Genomic DNA, 21,006 nt, shown 5'->3' with positions numbered 1-21,006 from the left:
GTATGGGAGTGTATGCAGGGTCTCTGCCCCACTACCTGCCCCATTATCCAGTCCCTACAAGTACTGAAGAGTGTAAGAGCAAAGACGCACCCCTGCCTAACCCCAGAATCAACTGGGAAGAAGTTAGAGGTGGAGCCACCACACTTCACAGCACTCTGTGTACCAGAATATAGGCCAGACATCAGCTGAATGAGTGAACGTAAGATCCTGCGACACTCTCCTCCAGAGGGCTTCTCTACTCACAGAGCCAAACGCCTTCTGGATGTCAAAATAGGCTGCAAGCAACCCTCTATTGAGTTCCAAAAAAGCATGAAACATGAAAATTCAAAGAGACAGGACAAAACAAGCATGTTTTGGAAGAGTTTTACTGACATTTTGTTACCTTTTTCTTTTTTTCAGGCACACATTTGCAACCTTTGTATCATATATACAAACTGGTTAAAAACCATTCTTTAGAAATGCAGGGTGTGCCTGAAAGTTTTTTTTACATGTTTTCAGCCATACATTATTTGTGAAATAATTATACTGTAGTGGGTATGATGCAGGCATTAAGGCATAAATCAACATTTTACCTTACATTGAGTCCCCTTTAAGAGTTTTCAGATTGTCAAAGCATACAGTATAGAGCTGTTTAATATCTATGTCACAGTGTTTGTTTCAGTTCACTAATTGGCATGTTTTGATTTTGAATTTTGGCAACAGTTGACAGAAACAGAAGTGTTTTGTTTTGCAGCCTTTGCCTCAACTCTCTGTGATGAACTTGGGAGATGACAGTGTAAAAGAAGAAGAGAGCGTTGCCCTGACTCCTGGTCCCTGTGCAGACTGTACCCTCGGGAGCATAAACAACAGTATCCCCAGACACACTTCCCAATACAACAAGAAGCACTTCATGTCAGTTAAGCTTATATTTTTTTATTGAAAAAGAACAAAAACACTAACGAGGCAGTACAGATAATAATCAAAATGCTTTTTTGTATTATTTTTATGATCTACTTCGCATAGTGGATTCAGCCAGCAGCATTCATTCCTGTACAGCCGGACCGCCCTGCCTCTGACAGACGAGGAGAGGAGTGTCTTGAGTTTTCAAAAGGATGCACCTGACACGAAGGCACGTATAACAGAAGTCCAGCCTTCAAGGAATATTGTTGAAGCCAGTACCCACAAAAACTGCATCTTGTATACCAAATAGGCTCAGACGAATAGAACAGGCATCTTGTGCAACAATTACCTGTAGCAGTTAGCTTAATAAGCACTTTGGGTTAAACTTCATACAAAGTCATCAGATCTCTGGTGTTATCTGGATTCAACGTTTAATAATAAACAGTAACTAAAACAGAAATCTCTTAATTTAAAGTATACACATGATGTCAATGAAAAGTCAGTCTGAGAGGCAGAGCACAGAGAAATCACTGGGACTGTGTATATGAATAACTCATCTTGTCCGATCAGAATAGAGAAAAAATGTGTTATAGATAGTCGGCATCAAGGGAGCACACAGAATACATCACATCTTCTTCATGCTGAGGAAGTAACAAACCCCAATGCCAAAGAGCTGCTGCGGCAACCTTCTGCACTTCTCATAAACGGTAAAATCTGATTCTGTTGAATTTTAGTTATCCAATCAAAGCACAGAACTGAGTGGAGAACGCTGAAGCTGCAAGTTATTTTCACCTCTTCCTAACATTTTTATATTGTTTTATGGTATCATGAATTTTGTATTAATAGATAGTATGCTGAGAGATTCAACCAGATAGCAAAAGATATCTGGGTATGACACTTCTGGCCATTGAGAGGGATCATTCATCCAGTCTTTAACATCATGTGGACCATAATGTACCAATCTTTGTCAGTTGACAGTATTGACTCAAAGAAGGACATTACAGCTTACAATTGGCATCAGGGTTTAAAATCTGTGTGTGAGCAGCATGTCAGGCTGTAGGAAAAGAACTTTTACCCCCCATGGGATACCCTGCCCCCCACTATGACATGATGCCGAGTGCGTCTGTAGTGACAACGGGGCTCAGTACGTTCTTTCAAGGGGGTGAGCACAGACATAGGCTCTGTTCTCCAAGACCTCCCTGGCGATCTTCTTGATGTTGGCATCGTTGTTCTCAGGAGAGTCTGGAACAAATCAAGATGAGAATTACAAAACAAGCCACCTTCATTTGTTAAATACAAAACACAACATTCTCACAAGTCTGGATCATGTCACTGGAAAGCCCTGGATTACATGTAGGTCATTAAAAACACACGCACAGTGTGAAAATTAACAGCAGCAGGGGGTTTGGGTGTTGGTATGTGGTCTTGATGGGGAAATTCTGCAACACATGCAAGCCTTTTGTACTTTAGATGCAGTAAAAGAAAGGAAAGGAAAGTGGCTGTTCTCAATTACCGTGTTGTATTGTACTCACGTTTTTGCAACTGAGTCATCCAATAGTTGTTCTTGAAGAAAGCTTCGCTGCAGAATGTGTTTGCGAGTAACACCTAAAAAAAAGTACAATCATTCATTGTAAGCTGGCATGAATCCAAACAGGAAAAGACAATTTAATACGATGCAGAGGGCAGGATAAAGCTTGAAATGTCAGAATCTAATCAAATGAGAAATGAGATGGATGGTTTTACCAAACTCATCTGCTGACAGTTAAACACCAGACTACAATAGAAACATAATGCTCCAATCTGAAAATCAAAATTGATTATTTATAATCATTGCCATGTTATTATTTTAAACATTACAATCCTCAACAAGCCTACACTACACCATGCTTTATTTTCATCTGTGCTGTGTTGTTTTCTGATCTCAATGCAAAACTAGTAAATCTTAGAAAGTTACAAATCTCTGGCTGGTATTCAGTTGGACAGCATCCCTGCAGTCTATGTGTTTTACATAAACTACAAAAGGTGGACCACTGCCTGTTTGTGGTCTGTTATGCCTGCAGCTACAGTGGACTGCCCATCTGAAACACAGAGAAGAGGGTTGCAAAAGAGGCTAATACAAAGCATTTGCTGTCCTCTTTAATGTCTCTCTGTTGAGGATTATTATGCACTGCTTTGCTCTACATTACTGTTTCTTATTACACAGATGGCCGTTCTACAGTCCATGTTTACACTCTGCCATCCTGTGTCCTCGCTCCGCTCCCATACAAACCGTTTTCTCCATGAATGTGCGTGACACTCTAAAGCTGCTTTAATAGCTTTCAGTAGACCCAAACTTGGTTTAGTAAGTGAAACCAGCCTGGCTATGTTGCACACCAACATGTGTTTAATTAAGCCTCAAAACTTTACTGATCTGAGGAAAGACAGAGTGTGCCTTTGAATAATTACAGTGTAATTGAATGCAACAACTTAGCTAATGTGCTCCTCTGTGTTATCTGTTAAGTCCCTGATAAATTCTTAACCCACATGTAGAAGAGGGCCCCGCATAAAGAACCAGTTTAAATGAACCTTGAACCGAAAAACATAAATCAAACAATGGGACTTTTTGATTCTGAAACACTTTTGAAGCATTTCCATTCCTGTTTGTGATTTAAATAGGGACAAATACTGCCTGGTAACACTTGCATTTAGCCACCTAGAACACTATTACACTACTTGGCTGACTTCATGGTTAATATGAGTAACTGATAAAACAACAGCCCTATTTTGACACAATAATATGTGTCTTCTAAATTGTGTTGTGCAAAGTGGCCTGGGGCATTTTTGTCTACATTCTGCTATCTAGACAGGGCACAATCCCATTGCAAACCCAGGTGCAGAGACCAAAGAGGATGAATTGTGTGCTATCTTTATACGTAGATATATTTTAGGGGTTACATGTATCAAAACTGACTACTGTCAGCTTTCATTCCCTTTAAGAACCAGGCACGCCTGCAGGATGGTGCATTGGTATTTATACTCCAATTTTAGTTTACATTTTTTAATAAATTGAACTCCAGCCAGTTCATGTTACATCTTTCCTTTCAATGTGCCACTGATCACACACAGGGCACTGGATGAAAAATGCTGTTGAAGGACTTGACTTTTATTTCACTTAGCTATTTCCTAACTTGACAAGCCAGATGACTGTTTCAAATCCACTGCATGTGATATATTTCACATTAACCTGGTAAAACTCCCATACAAGGCGTTTGGGAAGGGCAGGACCTTTTTAAAAAAAATCTCGTTGGTGGATAAAACTCACGCTGAAGCGGTTAGGAGAAGTGCAAAAACATCTTTCTTCCATGAAGGGCTTTCAGTGTGCTCCTCTTTCAATGAAAAAATGTCAACTGTTTTAAGTGTAAATGGGAAAGACACCTTTGCACGTACTGGGATGCTTTGTGCCGGTTGTATGACAGGACCCTAAATGTGAGTACTTGTGACTTGCTTAACTTTTAAATGCAGAAACCATAAATCTTTTTCATTAAGAGAAGTCACTTATATACACAAAGATGCACTTAAAAATCTGGCTGGTATGAGCAAAGGGCTGAACTTAGGTCTGATTCAGTTTTCTGCAAACTGAACTGAAGCTCTGGAAAAAAATTTATATGTTGACCAAAGTCTCATAACTCTGTTTTTTTAAATACCAGATAATTTTCAAAAATGTTTTTCAAATAATTCAGTTTATAATTCACAGCTGTGACTGTGCTATATTTGTATTCAAAATCAAATTAAAATGGTGGGTAATGCCATTAATAAGTCGTACCATGGTATTACCATGGCAATACCATGCTCTTTAGACCTTATTCCAGTTCTGCCTTACATTTGCATGCTATTAGTTAAATAAATCTGATCTGAACAGGCTTAAATACCAAACCATACGCATTTAAATACATATCACCTACATTGATTAGGCACTAGGCTTAAGCACTGCAAAGGAAATATTGGCAAAATTGAGCGCATGCTAACTTGGTGGTGGCTCAGTTTAAAATGGCATAATCATAGAAGAATTAAGATGTGGACCAATCAGTGCTGGGTAATGGAAAATCTGCTTTTTTAAAAAACACTCTAGTCTTATGAAGTAATGTTAGATTATTTTGTAGTCAGACATTTAATGGTTTATACCAGACTTTAGGAGGTTTGTGCCATTTTCTCACCTCGTGGTCGTGGTTCCTGAGGCCGATGCTGATGGAGCGGCTGGCTCTGGACAGGACAGCTGTCATGGCGTAGAGGTTGATCAGCACATCTGCTACCCTCTTCAGGATGAGCTGTTCATCCACGATGGTCTGACAACATCAGAGGATAAACAGAAGGAAACTTCTCTCATCGATCATTTCCAAGCCAAGAAATCATTAAAGTTAATTCCACTTAAGTGTGTCTCTTGTCTGTGATATGCAATGGAATAACAACATATTTGTGGTTGGTACCAAGAAGACGGCAAGTGATCAGCTTTTTACTGCATCACTCAGTACTGCTCAGGAACAGCTCTGATTTTGCTCTGAAGTTGTGATGAATGTCTTCCTGTGTTTGGAAGTTTCAGACAGCGACCATGCAGACACCATGATTAATTCTGGGTTTGAACAGGATACCTCTGGTGTCTCAACTGGTGGGAACAGGATGCCCTTCTCCCTGCCTGTTTAAAACCTCTCTGAGGCTTAAGATCAAACCAGACCTCGCAGTGGGAGGGGTTTGGAAATTGGCCTCTTTTAACAGAAATAACTATAAAGTGAAGTGTGCCTAAATCCAAAAGCTTAAACATGTTTGAGAGCACAATCAGCTAAGCCTTTGTTCGCAACTTTGAGCAGTTATATTAGACATGGGAATAAAAAAGGACTATGAAAATGTTTTTTTCTTGATGTTTTAAATTCCCATCAGGAGCTGCAGAGCAAGAAATACAAGCACTCAAAAAATAAGATACAAACTCCCATTTTTAACTGTCAGTTGTTATCTGCCATTATTATTTAGGACACCCTTACATGACTGACTGTGTCTCTATTCATGTTTGTTTCTCTGGAAGACTTTGCTGTGAAAATTTTTGGTAATAGAAAGTGAGCAATACCAGCACAGATGAGCATAAAATCTATATCATATTTCTTCATCTTCAGCCTGTGGTTTAAAGGGCAAAACTGAGCAAATGGCGAGCTTGACCTTGGGGAGACATTTTGTGGTGGATTGTAATTTAAACTCCATTTAGATTTTCATATGTGAATGTGTTCACTGGGAAGATTCTGTAGTAAGTTTCAGGCAGCTGGGGTTTAGTCTGAACCTTAAACTTGATTGTTGCCTGTAGTCCTAAACTGTGTGAACACCTACACATAATAAAACCTTCACCTCAGAATAAAACTTTTAATAGTTGAAAGTTATTAAAGTGACCATACTCAATTCACAATTATATCCATCCATCCATTCATTTTCTACACTGCTTATCCCATTTTTGGTTGGCTTGAGCCTATCCCAGCTGTCATTGGGCGAGAGGTGGGGTACACCCTGGACTGGTCGCCAGTCAATCACAGGGCTCACATTTGCGAACAGACAACTAGGCACTCCCACATTCATACCTACAGCTAGTTTAGAGTCACCAATTAACCTAATGAGCATGTTTTTGGTGTCGGACCCAGAGAGAACACAGGGAGAACATGCAAACTCTGGACAGAAAGGCCATGACTGGGAAGTTAACCATGAACCTTCTTGCTGTGAGGCAAGAGTGCTAACCCCATGGGCCCCCACAGTTACATATCTTTAGTAAAAGGTTGTGAACTAAAGTGGGCTGGTCAAGCCATGAAACTCCAGGGCTGAAAATAAGTCCCACTCAAGCCCTGATTAATGGAGTTAGCTAACACTGATGGACACTTAACATACCAGTCTCTACCATCAGTATGTGAATAGGTATATGTGATGTTGTGTAAAAAAAACAAACAAACAAACAAAAAAAACTATCAGGAAGTAGTTTGAACTTCAGTGTTAAAGGTTTTGCCCTTAAGCAGCTGAAGACTGCATGTGATGAAGGCCCTCTGAGGACAATTCTCATGCAGCGATTCAATGGATGTAAATGATACAGGAAGCAGAGAGTTGGAAAGCGGATCTTTTTCCAGGGGATTTATAGCTTCTTTGGGAAAGCTAAAAACACAGTCCAGAAAGAAAGAAGATCGCTCTGGAGCAGCTTTATAACAAACACTTTCTCAGAGACTCTGAAGACATGAACAGATCAACAATTTTTACATTCAGCCACTTCAGACAAATAGGAAATGTGCTCAAGGGTAAATGGAAACAGAAATGTCCCACAGAATATTTTCCAGAGTGTAAAATCAATTGAATATTACCTTTCCGTATCTGTACAGCAGGCTCTCCACCGTCGATCCAAAGAGGCTGACATTCTGTTCAAACTTCTTTGCACTTTCCTGAAAACAGAAAACTCCTGAGCCTCTTCAAAACAACAAATTAATTTAACGCTTACAGAGGATAAGTTCTTACTGCCAAGCTGGGGTGCACCACTCCATCTTTTCCAGTCAGGCCGAGGTCCACTGAAGCCCCTAATGAGGTCCTCAGTTTCTTTCCCGCCATCCCCAACGCCAGACCTATATTTCCTTTCTTCATCTCCCTGCAGGCAGAGCGGAAAGAAGTCCCAGTCATGATTTGACTAAAGATTAAACTCTTCATTTTATTAGTATAGTATGACCATGCAAACATTAAAGGGTCATTTGACCATCTAAAAAATGATCAAATTCGCAAAGTGAAAAATGTCTTTATCAGCCAAAACAAAGTACTAATAAGGCAAATGAAAGGGGATGATTGGCCAATACTCATCAATGGAAAAAGGAGGGGAGTTGGGTGGGGCAATTATATAAATGACATGCTTGAGAGTTTCTGGGAAGCCAAAATATGTATAAAAAAACAACCTATTATCAGGTTTTGATGGAATATTTTGTCTACATACTCAATCATATGTCTGAAAAATTAATATCTTAAAAATAAATTCCCAGATCACATAACCTTCATATTCTTACTTTATTTTTCCTGTAAGTACTTTTCCAGCATACTGCATTCCAGTCAGAGCGATGTACATCCTCAGGATTTCATTAGTACCCTGAAAATAAACAACAGAAAATGAAAGTGGCAAATTTATTTTTCTATTAGGTTCATGAAGCCAGTGAAAAACACAATATAAAAGGACATAAAAACTACATCTACGACGTCTCTGAAACGTCCTGTTCACAAAATCATAAAGAGACATTTAATCCTAGGCATTTCAGTTGTTAAAATTATAGTGACTGTTTTGTTTGACCCTCACCATGTTCCCATCATATGACCTAAGTAATAAAAAAGCAAAGGGTCTGCAAAATCTATTAATTGCCTGATGAGCACATGAGCTCCCAACACAAAATAACTCACAATCTATCCATATAAGACTTGATTCGATAGTCAGATATGCCACCTAGTGTTGACTAACAGAATGGGTTTGTTGTACAGAAGGGAACGGAATTACATCAAGTATCAACTCAGGATATCGAAAAATACTAGAACCTAAATTATCTCCCTGGTTTAGAAACTATCGTGTACATCATCAACAAGTAACACATTTATGTTATTATGTAAGATATTAAGTAAAGAATATGACAAAATAAGGAGAGTGAATTTCATTTCAAAGTAGTTAAAGTTCCCTTTCTTACTCAAAATATTACAATTTTCATAATAGTGTGTTCAAAAAATTCCGATCAACAAATGTCATTATGTGTAAACTTTTCTTTGCATATTCACCCCTAAGAATTCTGGGTAAAATTAGTCAAAAGCACCCATCCCAGAATACCCAGATTAAACTGAACACTAATTGAACTATTTGGAGCACATGCATAAAATAAGGTGTCCTTAGAAAGTTAACTCTCTGAGTTTTCTCCCCAAACAGACAGAATCACTGTATGTGCTACTGGTGTTAGTAATAATAGTAATACGACAGAAAAAACACATTCTTTCCTATCTGAATTTGTATTATGAAACAAGGATGACTGTAGGTGGGAGCTAGAAAATTCAACTGGACCAAAGCATGAAGTCTCAGCTAGTTCAGGTTTGAAGCTGTTAAACAGAAAATGAGGATTTTACACCTGTTTTAATGAGGAAAAGACCAGGGTATTTTCTATATAGCATTGCTAGTAATTGTCTGGAAATATACATTATTACAGCAAGTTAGTGGGCTTTAGAACAGCTGTGGGAAATCTGAAATTATACAAAACCAATTCATGGATCTTCATGGGTGTAATCCTGTTTATGGCCTAAACATTTGACTGGATTTAGATTGTGGGGACTGAAGTACAGTAGAGCTTCTAATGAAGAGCTGTGTCAGCCTTGCAAATGCATTAATTGTGGCTGCTGTGGTGGTTTTATACTGGAACCCTGAGAATCAGAGCTTTCTGGTGGTGTGTAACATGTGGTATCCTTATGAACAGTAAATATCTGAATAGTTCTTTAAAAAAATCTGCCAACCCATCAGTGGGCCCTCATACTACTAACAGATTTTGCGACATATTGATCTCGTGAAATTATCATTAGTATGTGTGTGCTGTATGAAGAAACACACTAGATTTCGACAATTATTGACAAAGATTCAAAAATAGATGCATATGAAGGCTGCCATTTTTGAGTAATGCACTCTTGGTAGTGATGTCTCATGGCTGCACTGTTCTTCTTCCCATATTTTTCAGATTGTACTCACCTCTACAGAACATGGAATTAACTTGTCCTCTTTACTAAAGCTGCACTCAGGTTCAAATTCAAAAAGGCTTTAAGGATGAAACACCACAGGACAAAGAACATGCAGACAAATGACATCACTACCCTGAGTGAATTGCACATAAAGCGAACTACATTTTAATCTACTTTTTCACTAATATTAATCTTATAAAGTCAACATGTATCAATATGAAGAGTTATTTTGAAATCCTGAGATAACATGACCTCTGATATCCATACGTCAGACACAGTGTGCAGCATTAGTTTTACCTCTTCCTCTGCTCCCTTGTATTACTTTGCAGTGATGGCTGTTGGCGTGCATGAGCATTATTTAATGGTGAGTTTAAGCAAACTGCCTGTTCCACTCTGCTAGTAATGCCGGACTCAGAGGACAGAAATGCTGACGGCTGATCAATATACATCCAATAAAAGGTTAACAGGTAGCAACAGGTGTGTGTCGTACAGCTGTTATGCTGTCAGCACAGCAGCAACAGGAAGTGGACAGAGTGAGAAAGAGAGAGCAGGTCATGTAGACAATGGATGATTCCAGTATGTAAAGAGCAGCTGTGATTGGCTCAAGCCATTCATTCAGACTGGATGGTGTAATAAAATGAATGAATACAATAGTGCTCAGAGGCACAAATCAGGCAGATGCTTCTTTTGAGGGAAATGTCAATTTCATCTATTATCTTAATGGCTTGTCCCATCAGGGTTGTGGGTGGCTGGATCCAATCCATGCTGTCATTGGGTGAGTGGAAGGATGCACCTGGCTGACATAACAGGGACAGACAAAAAATTCAGGCTAACACTCACAACTATGGGCAGTCTGGAGTCACCAGTTAACCCAATGAGTATGCCTTCAGTCATTTGGAGGCAGCCTGGCTGCTCAGGAAGCCTCACACATGCTCATGAAAAACATGAGGACCTGTCTGACTGGGGATTTGAAACCAGAAACGTTCTTGCTGTTAGGCGACAATGTTAACCAATGCATCACTGTACAGACCATTATTTTTTATTTTAACCAAAACTAATGCCTGCTGTAGCTGTAATGACAGAATAAGTGTTAGCATACCTCAAAGATTGGCAGGATGCGACAATCCCTGACATAGCGCTCGTAGGGATAGTTCTTCGTATAACCAAGACCTCCTAAGATTTGTAGAGCTTCGCTAACACAAATCCAGCCCCCCTCTGAGCTGAACACCTGAAAAAAGACAGAAAATTTGCATTAGAGATGTTTTGCTTTACATGTGCTTCATAAGAGCTAAGTTAAATGAGAAAGTTGCCTAACCTTAACCATAGCAGCCTCTAAAGAACAGTCTGGAAGGCCCGGTCTGTCCATCATCCCTGCTGTCAGGTACGCCATGCTCTCCATTACAAAGGCATTAAGAGCCATCAGTGCAAACTTCTCCTACAATAAAAGAGTGAAAAAACACTTGTTTTACCTCTGATCACACCAAGAGATGACCTGTAATCATCAGATGTAAGTAAGGGAAAGTTGACTGTACCTGGATCATACCAAATTCACCCAGGCTTTTGTTGAACTGCTTTCTGGTCATGGCATACTCAGAAGTTGTCTCTACAAAAAGTCAGACACATATAAAATCAAACTGAATACATTTAAAGACTTAGCATAAAAGCTTTTTTACATTAGTCACAGCTGTGGGGAGTTTTACCTATTAGTTTCTTAATCATTCCAGCTGAGGAACTTCCCATACTGAACCTTCCTGAGTTCAGGATATTCATGGCCACCTGTCACACACAAAGACACTGTCTGGTTAAAAGATTAATCTAACCTCATACATGCAATGAACAACAATAGGATGAAACTTGCCTTGAATCCACCTCCGACTTCCCCTATTACATTCTCCACGGGCACTGGGACGTTTTCAAAGTTGACTTCACAAGCTAAAAACAAAAAAGTTTAAAATTAACAGTAATTAAGAGAAAAACTGTGCAAACAATGAAAAGAACTAATTCCTTCAGAGGTTTGAATGCAAATCTTACTGTTGGATCCCCGGATGCCCAGTTTGTCCTCCAGCTTTCCGTGGGTGACGCCTCCAAAAGCTCTCTCCACTATAAATGCTGTTATCTTGTCTTTCTTCACACCATCTACAGCCACCTCAGTCCTGGCAAACACCGTCATGACATCTGCAATGTTTCCGTTTGAAATCCAAAACTGAAAACAAAACATTTAAAAAAATCGGATCATTAGAGTCGTGACAAAATTATGTTAATTTGAAGTTCAGATTAAATATTGAAAAGCTTAGTTTATCTCACCTTTGAGCCGTTGAGCAGGTAATGTGTTCCATCTTCTGACAGGGTTGCTTTAGTCTGAATAGAGGCGGCATCACTTCCACTGAAATGATAATACAGAGTGTTAGCCAAGGTAATTCAACCTCATACAGACAAATGTAGATGCGTAGAACTGAATTTAATCTTGGAAAAGACAGTGAAATATGGACATAGTCTCACTGATGTCACTCATTCATATTTAAAAAACTTGTTATGAAGCCAGTAGACCATGGTTGCCCAATCAGAAATATTATCTCCATCTCACTTTTGATCACCCTAGAACTGGGTAAAGAGCCAGAGCCATAGTGGCCCATGCTGTTGGGAGTACTAAATACTTGTGTGTTGGTGTGTTCACATTGCTCTGAAATACTCCACCCAAATGCTACTTGGCAGTGCGACTATTTTGCCAGTTCCTGGTCCCATTACAACATTTTCTGCTTGCTGTGTAAAGGAAACAATGTCGACTGAAACCAAGCTTATGAAGTCGGAGTACGAGCAAATAAATATTGATCAGTTAATTAGACTGCAACCAAACCACTACACTTTGCCTGTAGCTCATTCTCCTTAAATGATGCTGATTAGTCTCAGATCTTGCACAATTGTTTGGGACTGGAGCTCTGCAAGATGGATCTGACTGATGACAGACATGGAATCTGGCCAATCTATGGGCTTTGCAAGGTTAGTCTGAAACAGTGAAGCAGAGGTGGGAAGTTTTGGCACCTGTGATGCCAATGAGTGAGACATGAATGAAGAAATACACATCTGATATTTTTGGCTGCTGGCAAGTAATTAAAGAAACTCTAGGTATTCAATTCTATTTTTTCATAAATTACATCTATGTCAACCAAATCAAATCAATACTTTTTGAGAAGTATAAACAAAATTGGGCTGAGGAAGTTTTATGTAAACCTAAATTAAGAACTTATAATCTGGTTAAAAGAGTTTACAGTCCAGAGCTTTATGTTACTCTAAACCTAACTAGGGCTCAGAGATCTGGCTGTGCTCAGCTCAGATGTGGTATCCTTTCTCTCGCTTCCATGCTGTACCTGAGGAGGAGCGAATGTGTATGTTGTCTGATTTTGGTGAAGTTGAAAATGAAATGCACTTTTCATTCTATTGTCCTCTGTATCACAATCTAAGATGTCAGCTTTTCTGTAAAATGCCTGCAGAGTGTCCTGATTTGTTTTCTATGTCTGATGAAGAAAGACTCAAACTTTTGGTTACACACAAAGTGTTTCAACTTGCACAATTTGTGCTGAATGCTTTTCAACGGCGTTAGAGGACACTTTATATTTGACTAAAGCTGCTGTCTAATAACAAGTGTAAGGTCTAATTGCCAATGAGCAACATTTTGTTAACATTTGATTTGTTTCTGTCTGATATCTACTGTGATGAGTTGCTCTCGTCTTTGCTTGATTGCTCTTATTTGTTTTGTATTTCAGTGTCTTGTAAGCCCGTGAGGACTGGGCACCTTTTTTTGGTGTATGGCAGGATGAAATAATAATAAATAAAACTAACTAAAACTAACTCTAATTTTAAAACCGTTTTAGTCAGTGGTAATGCTAGAGTTAGCTGTCGAGCTAACATTTGCTGGCAATTTGCAAAATGTCAAAAATGTGCTTCAAAACAAAGTCTACAAACCAAAGAAGTGTTATGAAACCAAACAAATATATTGATATATACTCCTCCAGATGTGGTGTTTTTTTTTTCTCATGGGAGAATCAGAACATGTGATTTACAGAGACAGTGAAAAACTTGTAAATGATGGGTCAGTGACTTTACCTTCCAGGCTCTGTGAGGCAGAATGCTGCGATGTGTTCTCCTGAGGCCAGTTTGGGAAGATACTTCTGCTTCTGGGCATCATTTCCTGCTATCAGAATCCCCTAAAATACCAAACAGCTATTAGCAAACCACAGAGACTATCGCCAAAAACCTAATTTGTATCACAGATTGACTAACACTTTCCCTCCACCTAAGAGAACTGCAGATAATGAGCCTACAAGTTTTGTTAAGATTTCCTAGCAAGTCTGTAGTATGACTTTTAGTACTTAATTTTACCTTTAGTCCAATGGCTTGATGTGCAGCCAGTGTTACAGCAATGGAGCCATCTAATGAGATGATCTCTGCCAGCCTGGCATACATGGTGTTGGACAATCCAAGACCCCCTGGAGGGGGGAAGGAAAAACATGAGAGATTTCCTTCAGTTTAAAAGAGACAACTTCTGTATTTCTAACTTACAGAAAGATTCAAGACAGATAGATGTGCAGACAATTTAAACTTAGAATTGTAAACCTGTAGTATGATCTGTTGTAAAATGACACAGTTGAACAGTTAGATCAACGTATGAAGACTTTAGGCATGACACTCACAAAGCACAGCCTCAGGAAAAGAATTAACCAGATGAACTTGGTTTTAAAAGTTTAGATTAGCTGTAGCAGGTAATCCTGTAGGCAAACACTCACAAATGTGATGATTACTAAATACATACAGCACCAGTGAGGTGGGAGTCTTGTAAACATTACATGCACCCTAACAGACTCCAATGGATGCATTAGAGACACATGGTGTATGAAACACCGCTAAAGTTTTGTGAAAACACAATCTACAGTTAATAAACTTAGCACAAAAAGTAAGAAAATTTGTGTTTAGTAATGCATTTGTGGGATAAGCAGCAGAGCTGCATATCTGGGTTGCACCCTTGAAAATGGCCCAAATCTTCTCCTCCAATGCCAATCAGCTTATTTTACTGTTACTTTTGACTTTTGTTTGATTCTGCAATCAGTGGAAATCCCATATCTCAGTCATCCGAAAGAAAGATCCCTTTATCAGAGATGACCTCCAAAATTTGGGGGAGGAGAGGATGGAATGGCGTTCCATCAGTCCTGACCTCAACCCCACTGAACACTTGTGGGATCAGCTTGGGTGTGCTGGTGCCAGGGTGACCAACACAACCACACTGGCTGACTTGTGACAAATGCTGGTTGAAGAATGGGATGCCATCCCACAGCAGGTGACCAGCCTGCTGAGGAGGTGCCACACTATTGTGGGTGTGTATGGCTCTTCCATACACTACTGAGGCTCCTGTTTGTTCAATGAATTAATTGTTAAATTGCCAGTTTTTCCTGTTTCTTCAGACTTCAATCATCCAATCCACCAAGCAAGAGTCAATGGCAGAATAAGCCATTTGGTATTGGCAATTTTTCATGGGCGCAACCCACATACTCAGCTCTGCTACTCATCCCAAGAAGGCATGTTCCTTACAAATGTGGCACCATTTAAAAGGGAAATAAATAGACTTTTCAACGGTAACGGTAAGATTTATTTCTAAGAAGCATTGTTACAACGGAAATAATCTACCAAACGCAAATTTCCTTACTTTTTGTGAAACATTTATTTGAGTGTCAGAGAATCATCTTGACATGAAATGTCTGATAGCATTTTGTGTTACTTTTATCACTTTTATTTAAAATCTTTTATCATTTTATTTTACCTCCTGGTTCTGTGGTTTGTCTATGGAGGACAAAAACAGTCTCAACCAGCTGGACACCGTCTTATCTTTTGAATTCTCTTTAATGCTATCTTGTACCTTCCAAAAAAATAACTATATTCGTCTAACTCCATCATTGCTTGTGTTATCACACTGCTGACTGCAGTAACTGACTTTTTAATTTCAACTCTCCCACTCTTTTAAGCATGCCTTTCACAGTAGATCTGCTGTCATGGACATTTCTGTATGCTGCTATTGACTGCTTGTCTGTTTGTTTTGGGTTTAAAGGCGGGTTGTAAACTGAACTCCTCTTGGAAGTTGTTATGGTCACAAATATTGAATGAATGACAAAACAAAGCAACTTCAAACTGAAAGTCACAGTGGTAATGAGTTTTAAAGATAAGACTCAATGATTCCCAGAAAATTCAGCCGTTGCAGCAACACAAAGACCATTTGTGTTTTGAAATAAATAAAGTATTCCTAAATCATACTATTAACCTGTTTCATCATTTACTTTGCAATCTACTTGTTGGACATTTATTAGCAAGCTAATGTCAGCTTGGTCGGTTACCTAAGAAAGCTACATAACATTTACACGTGACAGTTACTGTATGCAGATTTTTACAAACAGCTATTCTCTAGTCAAAAGTTTGTTTGCATAGTGCAACCTACTCATTGCATAACATGTAAGTGTCCATTCATATTCAAATGAGCTCAGTTTGAATAAACAAACAGCTCTGGGTCACAATCCTCTTACCGTACTCCTCAGGAACCATGATTCCAAAAAGCCCCAGCTCCTTCAACCCATCCAGAGTCTCTGGAGGGATTTGAGCTTCTCGGTCAATCTTTGCTGAGTCAACTGCAGACACAATCAAAGAAAAGCAGTTATTTATCTACTTTTCTCTAATCCATCAAAGGAAACAAATAGCAAGATCACAAATCCTGCTGATGTCTTTTCCAAGTTGTAAATAACATTGTTAAATTTATTTTTTCTCCTTCTGTCATGTGATCTGCTCTCTCACCTTCCTCGGTGAAGAATTTTTCCACTGGTGCAACAAGCTGGTTGATCTCATCTGCTTCTTCATTTCCAACTTCTGGATAAGGAAAAACCTCAGCCTGGAGGAAAAACAGACTATTTTAGAAAGTATGTTGACAGCCAAAACATTTAAAAAAAAAAAAAAAAAAAAAAAAAACACTAATTGTTTTAGCTGAGATTGACGGCAATGTGATCAGTCCCAAAGGCAATATTCTGATAATGGTCTTTATACTGAATGTATTCCCTAAGCTTCAATTATATTAGCTGAAGCTTTTTTAAAACACAAACCATGTCTGTGATTTACTAACGACTTCACTGAGCTGTTAATATTTGCTGCCAGCAGCTTTTTGTTTTAGTGACCAGTGAAATTGATTGTTAGCACTTGCTTAAATAAGAGGCTGCTATCTGAACTTTTTTTAACAGAAGAGGAGATCAAACAATATTAAGGTACTGTATTTGTCTGAAAAACTATGAGAATTCTGATGTCAGAAAAAAGAATCAAATGAGCCATTTCCATTCGTTGGAATTCTTGTCTTTATGTGAAGAGCTCTTAAAGGCAATGCATGAAAAATGATTTCTAACTCAGAAAAAGAAGGTTTTTTAAAAGACATCAGGTCTTAATCTGAGATCCAACTTATTCTTCCTCCTTGTCTTCCAGACTTAAAACCTTTTTGTCTGTTTGTTCTTTGTCTCAGGGAAGAAATCAAGGATAATCTATTAGTGTTCATCTGTGTTTCTGGGTGAGTGGGTTGGGCTTCACTGGAATGCAGTCATGTAACACGTTTCTACACCAATCAGGGATTAGCAACACTTTACAAACAGAGAAGAACTGTCTGTAAGAGAGTAACAGAGTTACAATGAATTATTTCTGTTTTTGGTGTGATTTATTTAAAATTCTTTGGTGGTATACTATTGCAGCGGTTCCCAAAAGTGGGGGTCGGGACACCCCAAGGGGGCACAGGACACCTAAAGGGGGGTAGAAAGGATGCTTTCCAAAAAACATACAAAATCTGTAATGATTTCCAGTGCTTTATTTTACCAGTTACTGTAAAAAAAAAAAAATATGGGCATAAAATGACTTTGGTTTGACCTCCTACATCCCAGCATCCTCATATGAGGACATTACATGTTGACTTCTCTGCACCGTTACTTTGAAGTTTGCTGAACTTACACCTGTTAGCCTTATTGTGGACACTTACTAAACCCCAAAATTTAATTTCATGAGAATAACACTGTCACAGTATTTGCTATTTTTTTGTTGCATTTAAAAAAAACGTATATATAGAATTTATTTTATGTTTTTATAAATACATTTTTCTCTGGAACACTGTGGTCACCAACAAAACAGTGCTGTCACTATCATAACGTGGCATTATTTAAAAAAATAAAAAATAAATATTGAACCATTAGGCTAATTATGATGTATAGATGTTATTTGGTTACATGATGATTAAAACTAATGAATCCTTAACTTTGAATCAGTCTATATGAATTTAAGTTTTTTACAATAAAAAATGATAACAAAATAGAGAAATGCCTAAAAAAACAGAACTGATTTGTTAAATAAAAATATGGCATTAACTGAATATTTCTAAATATAAATGTTCAGTTTGTAGAGTTAAACAAAATCTTGAAAGCTTTTATGATCATTTATATCTTCTCACAAAACCTTTTGTTTCAGTAGTAACAAATTTGGGAGACAAAAAATATTAGGAAAATGTAAAAATATGAAGTAAAATTTAATTAGAAAAAATGTAGAAATGTGTACCTTAAGTGGGGCTGAGTATTGAAATCTGGTACTAACACATCTGATACCTACTGTACTGAATTACTAGACAAGTTCCAGTGCTTCATTTTTGTATCCTGCCACCCCAACGTGATCTCTGTCACTCCCAAGGAAAGGCATGAAATATGTTATGTGAAGAAGTTACACCTGTTTTCTTTACTCATGTGTTCTATTGGCATCTTATCACTGAATCATTTACGATACCAAGACAGCGTTTAATCAGCTGCCACACTTTCTTCCTCTTGAAGTACTGGTTCCGGTACCACTTAGGCACAGGCACCTTTTTAAAAGTATCAATTTTGCACCAACATTGGAAGAAACCAAAACTATACTTAACCCTAACCTTAAGAGTTTATGAATATGCAGGAAATGAATCAGGGGAATAGGCTATTCTTTTAAAAGTATATTTCTAAGTTGTTTTTTGCACCAAATTGGTAGAAATGCTTATATTGGGTCATACAGTGATGTCTTTACTGTGTTGTACAGTAAAATAGACCCTCTGTCCTATTATTAGGACTTTTAAACTACTTGCTGTTGACAAACAATGTCTAGTTATTTTACCGATCAGGTCTAACCTATCTCAAATAAGTAGATGATATCAAAAATACGAAACCATATACCAACCAATAAAACCATAGATTAACAATACTTTATGTTGAAAACATTAAAATACACTTTTGCACATGATTCTTTGTGCAATATTGACAAAGAGCTGAAGTTTAGGAACTTTAGGACATTAATGAACATCACATTTCAGTGCAATTTAGGAAGTTTCATAAATGTCAAGCATTGAATAAAAATGCAGGAGCCCACGGTTCCTGGGCTTAAGCTACACGAATAGGGATCATTCCTGCACAGTAATTTCCCTTTAAATTCATTTTTAAGTAATACTTAGTACTAGCAATTTACTATATTCAAACTATACCCCATTATATTTCCTATCGTATGTTATTCTGCTTTACTATTCTGCATAATATGATGCAGTCCTTATTTTTCAATACATTACATGTTTTATATGGCATACTTCATTTTTACTGCACTGTCTACTCAAAGCACTTCATATCGCAGGTCACATTTACTCATGAAAACTAAGATCACATACTGATGGCGAAGGCTGCTATGACAAGTGTCCTGTGACATTAACTACTTCCATTCACATGCATTCAAATGCCACTGACAGCAACAGGAGCAATTTGGGGTTAAGCATCTTGCCAAGGGCATCGACACAGGATTGAAGGAGCTGATTAAGACCCCAGCCTTCCAGCTGTGAGACAAATGACTCTACCATTTACCACAGCTGCCTACATATACTTATTTTTATTAATATGTTATGATAAAGTTTTACTGTTGTAAGTCTGAGTAACATCATTAACTATAATACACGTGCATTCAAACAAACCCTGTGAATCATTTTTTTTACATATCTTATTAGTTATTAACTACAAATAGAACTACTATAGGGAAGCTGTTATCTTATATATACACATATACATATATATACACAAATATACATACATATATATATATATATCTATATATATATATATGGTTGCTGATCACACTGAAATCTATTGAAACAGTTAAGTCTAAATGTGGACTAAATACTGTATTTATATATAATTTTATTAAAGAAACGTGTGGTTAATTTTAAGTTATGTTGTATGTATTTACTAGTGTTATGCGACTGGCAGATAATAAAAGTGTCTGGTTGACATTTGGCCTATTTGGATCTGACCTAGAACTGACCTCATTTTTATGTTGCACACAAAGATATTGTAACGCCATTCAGTAAAAAACAGCAATAATAATGTTAGTCAGTGCTGTCTAGTCTTAATGCGTCTATGCCCGTAGACTGATGAAACCAACATGAATGCTACAACTACATTGCTTAACCGCATTAGGGAAGAATTAACCCTGAACTGTCTTAGTATTTCGTGTCTGGAAGAACCTTTCTTGACTTAATGGATGTGTCGTCCATTCGTTGTTTAACAGATATGTATTACACAGTAACAACTTAATGAAAATGTTTGTCACCAGCCTCGCGGGCCACCATATGTCACCGGCTTTATGTGCTTCAAGACCCGCAGTTACTTGTCATTCCTGGTTTTGTAACGACATCTATCCCCCTCACTAACACTGCTTCAGTCCCGTTTAAATCGTCCTCTTCTTGTCTGTTGTTAGCTCCTGGCTTCTGTTTTATTTCAGTTTGATATCAGCTGAGAGATAACAGTGAAGGGTTAAGTCAGGGACGACGTTCGGTCATGTCAGGTAAATGGTCTCTACTAACGGCTACATCATGCCAGGTTTAGCAACCAAATATAGAGAAAGCCGTAAAGTTTCAATAGTGTACTAATGTTGCTCACAAAGCTTCAATGTAGGTCGATTCATTTGTTATTTTACCATACCTTGTTCACCTGACCCAGGAACAAATCCTTGGCATAAGCGAGGTTTCTTGAGTGGGTCCTTAAGTATCTCTGCTGTTGAATACGAAGCACTTCCTTCCCGGCATGCCCCACATTACAGGCGAGCAAACGTTTAGCGACTTTCACAGATTTAGAGAGGACGACAAACCTATTTACATTCATCATTCTTCTGGCACAGACCTCTACTTTACTCTGTCCATGTATACAACCACAATAAGGATACCTTTCACCCGTTTCTGTCTCATACTGATGACGTATAAACCCGGGCAGTTAGATAATATCTTCAAAGACCCTCGTAACTTGTAGTTTTCAGTTTAACATTTCTTAACAAAATGTCTCTTACGTT

General features: G+C 38.1%; 1 protein-coding gene across 1 annotated transcript; it reads right to left on the bottom strand.

Moving 5' to 3' along the window:
- Positions 1-896: 896 nt before the first annotated feature.
- acad9 (acyl-CoA dehydrogenase family, member 9) lies at positions 897-20,893 on the bottom strand. Its single transcript, XM_041783238.1, has 18 exons — positions 20,643-20,893; positions 16,438-16,531; positions 16,173-16,274; positions 13,987-14,093; positions 13,711-13,811; positions 11,914-11,992; positions 11,641-11,812; positions 11,468-11,541; positions 11,310-11,385; positions 11,142-11,212; positions 10,925-11,044; positions 10,709-10,837; positions 7,920-7,999; positions 7,387-7,513; positions 7,236-7,313; positions 5,073-5,201; positions 2,412-2,484; positions 897-2,121 (listed from the first exon to the last, which is right to left on the bottom strand). Exons 1-18 carry the CDS (start codon positions 20,823-20,825, stop codon positions 2,021-2,023), a joined length of 1,896 nt encoding a protein of 631 aa, XP_041639172.1. The 5' UTR covers positions 20,826-20,893; the 3' UTR covers positions 897-2,020.
- Positions 20,894-21,006: the final 113 nt, after the last annotated feature.

The sequence above is a fragment of the Cheilinus undulatus genome, linkage group 3 (genome assembly GCF_018320785.1).
Source record: "Cheilinus undulatus linkage group 3, ASM1832078v1, whole genome shotgun sequence".
Taxonomy (NCBI): Eukaryota; Metazoa; Chordata; class Actinopteri; order Labriformes; family Labridae; genus Cheilinus; species Cheilinus undulatus.
The sequence above is the reverse complement of the archived record's forward strand: the minus strand, read 5'-3'. Positions and strand labels throughout refer to the sequence as shown.